General features: G+C 31.0%; 4 protein-coding genes across 4 annotated transcripts; 2 read left to right on the forward strand and 2 right to left on the reverse strand.

Moving 5' to 3' along the window:
- Window positions 1–240: 240 nt before the first annotated feature.
- On the reverse strand, window positions 241–795 carry LOC111042832 (protein ALP1-like). The gene has a single exon (XM_022327530.1). The coding sequence runs from the start codon at window positions 793–795 to the stop codon at window positions 241–243; it is 555 nt and encodes a 184-aa protein (XP_022183222.1).
- LOC111042833 lies at window positions 792–1,309 on the reverse strand. Its single transcript, XM_022327531.1, has 2 exons — window positions 994–1,309; window positions 792–874 (listed from the first exon to the last, which is right to left on the reverse strand). Exons 1-2 carry the CDS (start codon window positions 1,307–1,309, stop codon window positions 792–794), a joined length of 399 nt encoding a protein of 132 aa, XP_022183223.1.
- Window positions 1,310–1,365: 56 nt separating this feature from the next.
- LOC111042834 lies at window positions 1,366–2,607 on the forward strand. The gene has a single exon (XM_022327532.1). The coding sequence runs from the start codon at window positions 1,366–1,368 to the stop codon at window positions 2,605–2,607; it is 1,242 nt and encodes a 413-aa protein (XP_022183224.1).
- A 3,834-nt stretch (window positions 2,608–6,441) lies between these two features.
- LOC111042835 lies at window positions 6,442–7,267 on the forward strand. The gene has a single exon (XM_022327534.1). It carries the CDS (start codon window positions 6,489–6,491, stop codon window positions 6,927–6,929), a length of 441 nt encoding a protein of 146 aa, XP_022183226.1. The 5' UTR covers window positions 6,442–6,488; the 3' UTR covers window positions 6,930–7,267.
- The last annotated feature ends 1,462 nt before the right edge of the window (window positions 7,268–8,729 follow it).

The raw sequence follows: 8,729 nt of genomic DNA on the forward strand, positions 1-8,729 counted from the left end.
TGAAATATGTCATTTTATTCTTTTTTTTTAATGATCTCTAAGGGAGTGATATCAAAGTTACTGTATTATTTTTTTTTGTTTTACATTTTTTAGATTATAAATTTGCGAAATAGTTTACTCTAAGTCAAGTGGAACTTTTAATGTTAGGATGTTTTTATGTTTTGTTAATTTGTTAGAAAGTGTTAAATTTTAATTAATATATAAATAAAAGGAAACTGTTATAAACTAAATATCCCTACACTAGGGAACTAGAATGTTTAATAGTTCATCTCTTTTTGCATTGCCAGATTCAGTTCCATACATTGCATTTTGTATATCAGTTTGAGAAGTGTTATCTAGCTGGACATCATTAACAATCTCATCTAATTCATCAGCATTCACCAAACAAAAGTTATGTAATACACAACATGCAAGGATTATGTAAGGAGCTCTTGAAATATTTGTGACATTCAGGTATAATAATCTACGCCATCTTCCTTTAAGTAATCCAAAACTTAATTCAATGTTGACTCTTGTTTGAGAATGAAAATAGTTCCATTTCTTTTTTCTTGCTGATAGATTTCCATAATTTTTATATGGGGTTATAAGCCATGATAAGTTTGGATAAGCTGAGTCACCCAATAAATAATATTTGTCATAGAATAAAGAGCTTGGCCCTTCATTTTGCATAGTACTGAATATTTCAGAATTTTTAAACACCCGAGCATCATGAACACGACCTGGATACCCAACACAAATATTTGTAAATATCTTGTTGGATGTACAAATTGCTTGAATAATTATACTTTTGGTCATCTTTCTGTTTGTGTAGCTGTCTTGTTCTGAAGATGGAACTTTACAGAAATATGACAACCATCAATCACACCAATGACATCTACAAAAGTACAAATAATAAAGGTGAAAACATTTTGCTGTATAATAGTGAGTTTAATGAGTTTTGGCAGTAAGCCAACAATATGTAATATAATACAATTTTTTATTTATTTAACTTACTAGGAATATTATCTCTCACTCTAAATCCTTCTTCAATTATTGTACATTCTTTAATGTTTGGCCAAGTGATAAATTTTTTAGCCATACTATTACAAAGACAATTAGTGACTTCTTGAACAATATTATAAACAGTTGAAGTTGCAGTATTGAACTGGTTAACAATGGCATGCATAGACATTTCTCTACCATAATACCGGAGACTTATAAGAACTTTTTTATGAAATGAGACAGGCTTATTTCCTCCTGTGAATGGTTTTATTAATTCAGAATTGACAATTAATGCTGTTAATAAATTTCCATATGTATCTTGTGTCATTCTAAATAATTTGTGAAAATCTCTAGTAGTAAATTTGTTGATCCAATCTTCACTCCATGGTTGAGACTTGTTTTAACTTAGCCCCAAAGGGTGAATTAATTATTGGAGAGAGAGGTGGAAATGTGTATGATGAACACACAAACTCAGATAAAGAAAATGTGACTACACTTTTTGGTACAAATGCCTTAGGAAAATGGGCACCTCCTCTCACAATATTCAAGTATGAAAGGATTCCAGCAACCCTAGTTAAATCTGCACTATCTGGTTGGGGAATTGGAAAATCTGAGACAGGGTGGATGACCTCGGAAACTTTTTTTGAATATATGGCTAATATATTCTTACCATTTATAAATGAATCAAATATTGTTCGACCAGTAATTGTTTTTTTGGATGGTCACAAGTCACACCTCAGTTTACACTTGAGTAAATTTTGTCGTGAAAATGGTTTGATATTAGTTGCATTATATCCTAACTCAACACACATATTGAAACCACTTGATGTTGCTGTATTTGGCCCCCTCAAATCAAGATGGAAGAAAATAGTGAAGCAGTGGCGTGTTGACAATGAAAAGGAAGTATCTAAATTTGATGTACCAACGGCTCTATCTCAAATTATATATGATAAAGAAATGGCTAGTAATATCAAGTCAGGATTTCGTGCAACTAGCATATATCCTTACAATGCAGATAATATGGATTATTCCAAAATTATTATAAGAACTGTGCCAGAGCATGACACTTTAATTAATGATGATAATATGAAATATCACCTACAATATGTTGAATCAAAAATTAAAAAAATTAATGTTAACCTGTTAGATGAATTTAAGAGAACTAGAAGAGGACAATATGAATGGGATGGAAATGAAAACGCAACATTGTTGTTTACATTGTGGTCACAAATCATGGATGATGTAAATAACCCTGAGAATGAGATAACCACAGATATAATAACACTAACACCAACATCAAATTTAAATCTAAATCCAGAAATGTGGTTGAATACACTCTCATGTAGTCATGTAGAAGACAACCTAACAGGAGAAAACCCAATCATCCCTACAGAGAATACAACTCCAGAGTCTATAGTTATAGTTCCAACCAAACGATCCTTAACTACTGTTTTTAATAATATTATAAAGTGGCCAGTACAACCCTTATCTAAAACAACCAGAAAAAAAGAATATACACCTAGCGTAATAACGTCAGACAAGTGGGTTGAATTCCATGAAATTAAAATTGAAAGAAAAAGAGGAAAAAGAGAGAAAAAAGGAAGAAAAGAAATTAGCAGCATTTGAAAAAAAAAAGAGTTAGAGAGAAAAAAAATAGAAAGGGCACAAATTAAAGCTAACAAAAATATTAAACAGAAAATCACTATCGATACTGAAAGCTCTGAATCAGAAAAAAGTTGGGATTCAAAAATGAATGTTACTTTTGAAGAACCTTTAGCTCAGCCTTTAAGTTCAGATCAAATTCTATCGGTTTCAAGCTATCAACCAGATTTAAATACTGGTGATTATATTTTAATAGAATTTGAATCAATTGGAAAAAGAAAACAAGTATAAATATGTTGCCACAGTAGTTAGTATTATTAGTCAAAGTGAATATGAAGTGCAATGCTTTGAAGCGAACAATGAGGAAAACACTGAGTTTATACCTATTGAAAATGATATTTCAATTTTCAACAGTTGACTTAACACACATATTGTTCAAATTACCATTTCCAGAACTTTGTCTTCAAAATAGACACCTTATTTCAGTGTTTCCAGGTGTAGTTGATGTATTTGAAAAAAAATAGATATTAAGACTGAATGTGAACCAAATGTAAACAAATGTGATTTACTTATTACCTATTTAATTATTACCAGAAAGTTATTTACGAGGGGTAAACCACTAGCGGTAATCAGTGTACAAAATCTTGGTAATCATGGGTAATCACTGGTAATCATTGGTAATCAATGGTAATCAATGGTAATCATTGGTAATCAATGGTAATCATTGGTAATCAATGGTAATCATTGGTAATAATTGAACTTATTTTTGGAAAAATATTATTTGCACATTAAATTAAAACAAAAAATAAATATGTGATGAAGTCTGTTATTTTAAACTTTTATCACAGTCACCCCACATATTTAAACACAATAAAAAAAATGATATTTTTTTCAAAAATTGTTTTCTAAATCTTATGATAATTACTAATATTAGTAGGCTTAAAAAAAAATGTGTTCAGTATATTCAGGAAAGCACAAATGCTCCCTTGCTCAAATATCACATTTATACTCGCATTTATACTTTTTTAATATTGAAACATAATTATGTAAATATCTATAGTTGCAATCAGTTCCATATACCTATGCGGATGTTTTAAAAGCTTTTTAGATTCTAAGTGGAACGGAGGATTTTATAGTTTAATAATAATGTGTATTATTTTATTTTGTCTAGAAACATTTTTTCGGGTTGTAGATTGGGTCCGAAAATTTTATCTATCATCTATTTGGATCCCTATGTATCTCGAAATGGTACTTTAAAGAGGTCATTTTTTTCTAAAGTTCAAACCTCAGTTCAAAGTTTTTCCCGAAGTTTTTCCAATAATGTATGAGGAAAAACACGTTTACTGTTACTCCGCTCAAAATCGTTTTATTGAAGAAATGATATAGTATATTGCTTTAAGATCTCGTTTAAAATTTAACATACGCACCCCACTTAACATAGAAAAGACGAGTACACTCGACCTCCTACTGCACAACAAGAGCGACTCTCCCGGTTGTTTTTATCATTGATAATTGTAATAAGTTTTTTAGGTTTTTTATATTGAAAAAAGCTCGGAAAAAAAGTATAATGATTACCTACCACAATAGTGTAAAAATAGTATGATTATTAAAAAAATCGGTTAAGTCACTCTAGCTGTGCTCAGTGATTGTGGAAGTTTGTTCGGTAAACGAAAAAAAAAGTCCTCAGTAAAAGTACCCGTTAATAAAATTGTACCTACATAAATTGTTAATTATTTTTTTAAATATACTTAGTAAATAAGTTGAATATATTAAGTATTTAAATAATACTAGAACAAATTAACATGTATAATATTATTATTACTATATATATTAATATAGTTATAGATATTATCCGAGTGTTTACACTTCTAAGTTTTATTTTAAGAAAACCAATTATTGTAAGATCGACGAAAACATCGATAATACGATATTACGATATGTCGACCGTCATAATATTTCATTTGATTGTAATAAATATAAATATATTTAAAAACCCTTCCCAGAAAAAAATCGTATCTACGTCGCTGTTCGTATTTCTTGAAATAACTTTATAAAATACGGCCATTTCACTATTCATGTAGGGTAAAGTGTACAGTTATTGGCACTGGTATAGTTATTGGCACTACGAAAGTGTTTTATTTTTAATTAGTGAGCATTTTGACTCTTAAATGATTTTTTTTTTTTATTTATCTGGCTAAACTGATCATGTCGTGTAATCCAGTGTTCCCGATGATAATAATTTATCATTAATTTAGTTATTATCAAAGTTTTCAGTCGTCTCAGAGATCTCGAATATTTGGTAAGAATTTACTGTTTTTATTAGTAGACTATACTTAGGAAATAAGCTCTTAAATAAGTTATAACTACTCTAAGTACTAGCATAATGTATATTTTAGTTCTTAAGAACATTTTCTATCAATCAATAAAATATTCAATAATTTATTTTTATTATTTTTGAGAAAAATTGGTATGCCAATAACTGATATGTACATATTTAAATTTTTTGTTATTGGCATAGGGTGCCAATTATTGAAATGGACATAAAATGTATTTATTTATTTATTGGCACTTAATTTTAAAAGTATAGAACCTGAGTACAATTTAACTTGACTGGTCATTAAATATTACTTGTACTTAAATAATGATGTATTATTGTTATTTATAGAAATGCCAAAAAAAAGGAAAAATTTTTCTCAGTCAAATTTGACTGCTGCTGTTGAAGCAGTAGTGGAACATTTCTACTTTACCGGGCACCCTGTTTTTTTGTAATTTTTTTGGTGGACTTAGTCATTTTTTGGCTGAAAAAAACGTTGGTGAAATCAGAATTTGGCGCATGAAGTTATTTTGGTAGTTATAGCTAATTGAAGCTTTAACATTATATAATACCCCTTAAATACATACAAGGCTGCTCAGTTACTACTTATAACGATGGCGCAATGATAACAACGCGCTCACACTACCTGCATACACGGGGTTCGACCCCCTCCGCGAGCGGAAAGTTTTTTGCACTTTTTTTAAAAAAAAACAACTAAAATTTTACAATTATTGTAATATAAAATTTTCCAAAAATTTTTTATACGATTTAAACAACTAAGGATTTAACTTAGAAAATTACGTTTACATCGTACAACGATGCCTCGCTAGCGGCACTCGTCGCTACGCTCCTCGGCGCCGTCGCTCCGCTCCGCAAATCGAAAATATCCCTCAACTTGTTGTGTAAAACCACCTAAGGTAAATTTAAGATTTCAAAAATAATGTTTTTAAGTAGGTACATTTACTGCCAACACCTTTGAAATGGAAAACATCGTGTATTAATTTTATTTTAACGACATTTATTAAGAAGGATAATAATATGCTTTGAGCAAAAACAACTTAGATAAGATTACAAATTTACAAAAGAATAACTGTTGAGCTGTAATAGTTTTTACTAATAGCTAATAAAAAAAAAAAAAAAAAAAGATTACAAAAGTTAAATGATGGTTAAAGACTGAACAGTGTTGTACATTCTGTGTACCATAGTGGTTCTTTATAAATTGTATAAATTTAATAGTTTACTGTAGTACTGTAGTTATTAGTCATAATGAGTATCCCATACATAAATTTATACGACTTAAAAGAATTATCTATACGCAATGACGGATTAGGATTAATAGAAATGCTACAACGTTTCGGTGCATTACACACTGAACCAAAATGCGTAAGAGGTCACAAAATGAAATTAACACGCGATGAAGCATCCCTCGACAAATATAAATGGAAATGCAGGGAAAAACAAAATAAGAAAAATAAAAGTTGTAACTATAGGTAAATATTAAAACTAAATTAAACTACTAAATTATAATTACTAATATTAAAACTAAACTAAATTAAAATAAATACAAAATAATTATAATACACTTTATAGCATGTCGTTGAGAAAAAACACGTTTTTTGGAAAGTCGCACCTGTCGTTGTTGGACATTTGTGGTTTCGTAAATTTATGGGTGATGAATTGTTCATTCCCAGTACTCCAACTACAATTGAGGCTGGCGAATCAAACAATCGTGGACTGGGCATCCTTTTGTCGCGAAGTCGTTTACGATTATATGATTGTTAGGAAGGTAATGATTGGTGGTCATGGACATACCGTTGAAATTGACGAGTCCAAATTTGGTAGACGTAAACACCATCGAGGCCACCGTGTCGAGGGACAGTGGATGTTTGGAGGCTATGAAAGGGAAACAGGAAACTGTTTTATGATTCCTGTTGAAAATCGTACCGCCGACACATTATTAAAAATAATTAAAGATTGGGTAAAGCCTGGAACTACAATTATATCGGACTGTTGGAAGGTATTTCTATCATAGTGAACTTGTAAATACAGATGAATTTCTAATCTCCTAATTTTAGGCTTACAACACTTTAAACAACCAAGGCTATGTTCATCTGAAGGAGAATCACAGCCTGCATTTCAAGGATCCCGATACAGGAGTTCATTACAATGCTATAGAAAGCTCATGGAGACACGCTAAAGCTTCTATTTCTCAATATTGTAGAAAGAAAGAGTTTTACGCAGGTTACCTAGCCAAACACATGTTTCAAAAAAAATGTCGGGCCTTTAAATTAGATCCCACAGCTGAATTTTTTAAACAAGCAGGGATTTTATACAGCGGCACAAGCAACATCAATGAATATGACGACAGCGAGAACGACGGCAACGACAACGGATACGACGACGGCAACGACGACGGACACGACGACGGCAACAACGACGACAACGACGACGACAGTGACGATGATAGCGCACCCGGATATACTTTTTTAAAATTAATTATGCATTTGAAATCGTTAACAATAAAAAAAACACATAACACATAACACATAACACGTAGCAATTGTAATCATAGAGTCTAAGTTTTACTAAAAACAGTTTAACACGCGTGAGTACTTAACGTTTGTAAACGGATACAAGTGAAAAACTGAAAAATTAAAATACCCACGTGTACCGTCGGTACAATAAAATCAAAAAATATTCACAATACAACACAATATTACGTCATTATTACGCGCGCAATCATATTTCTTATCACATAATCTCATCATGATCATATTATCAATTTACCATTATCATGAGTAATAATAATGAGTTCTGTGGTACAACCGCAGAGCACAGACACGAGAATAATCCAAGTCCCGGCGCATGCGTACTAACTTATTCACCATCATTGAAAAAATGAAAAAAAAAATGCAAAAAATTGGAATCACCGAGGGAGTATTGAACCTGAGACGGTCTCCTCTCGACGGTAACGCGTTACCCACCGCACCACGGCATAATTACAACACGGCGTTAAATGTAGACTATTTAAGCAAAACTATCAAACTTCAATGTGCTATAACTTCCAAACTAATGATCTGCGCCAATTTTCGTTTGCACCATCGTTTTCACCGTTAAAAAATACATAGAACTAAAAAAACAAAAATCTTAAATTTAGGGTGCCCGGTAAAGTAGAAATATACCGCAGTAGTCAATGAAGGCATGTCAAAAAAGTCCGCAGCAAAAGTTTTCTGTATCGAGATCTACATTACAATAAAGACTTAAAAATCCTGACCAAAAGGTATCATGTGGACCAGCTCCAGTATTATCTGAGGAAGAAGAAAAAATATTAGAAAAATGGATACTGGAAAGTAGTCGGAAAGGATTTCCTCAAAGAAAAGAAGATCTTTTAGTTAGTGTGAAACAATATCTAGTAGTGATGGGCACTATCGAATAGTCACTATCGAACTATTCGATAGTAGTTCACTATTCGAACTATTCGATAGTCATTCCAAAACTATTCGAATAGTTAAAACATTCGAATAGTCACGATATATTCGATAGTTTAAAAACTATTCGAATAGTTATTCATTCGAATAGTTCGAATAGTCGAATAGTCGAATAGTTNTGAGAAAGAAGAAAAAATATTAGAAAAATGGATACTGGAAAGTAGTCGGAAAGGATTTCCTCAAAGAAAAGAAGATCTTTTAGTTAGTGTGAAACAATATCTAGACAAAAACGAGCGAACTACTATTTTTAAAAATAATTATCCTGGTAATTTTTTTATGTTAAATACATTTTTATAATATTATAACCGTTTATTATTCTTTTTATAGATATTGGATGGTACAAA

Source organism: Myzus persicae, unplaced genomic scaffold, assembly GCF_001856785.1.
Source record: "Myzus persicae strain clone G006 unplaced genomic scaffold, MPER_G0061.0, whole genome shotgun sequence".
In the NCBI taxonomy this organism is placed as follows: domain Eukaryota; kingdom Metazoa; phylum Arthropoda; class Insecta; order Hemiptera; family Aphididae; genus Myzus; species Myzus persicae.

Excerpts from the sequence above, each read along its gene's own strand:
- LOC111042834 (XM_022327532.1), top strand. The coding sequence starts at position 1,366 with ATGGTTGAGACTTGTTTTAACTTAGCCCCAAAGGGTGAATTAATTATT.
- LOC111042835 (XM_022327534.1), top strand. The coding sequence starts at position 6,489 with ATGTCGTTGAGAAAAAACACGTTTTTTGGAAAGTCGCACCTGTCGTTG.
- LOC111042833 (XM_022327531.1), bottom strand. The coding sequence starts at position 1,309 with ATGACACAAGATACATATGGAAATTTATTAACAGCATTAATTGTCAAT. Across the intron at positions 875-993 it reads AGTGAGAGATAATATTCCTA|ATGTCATTGGTGTGATTGAT; the intron begins GTAAGTTAAATA and ends GTACTTTTGTAG.
- LOC111042832 (XM_022327530.1), bottom strand. The coding sequence starts at position 795 with ATGACCAAAAGTATAATTATTCAAGCAATTTGTACATCCAACAAGATA.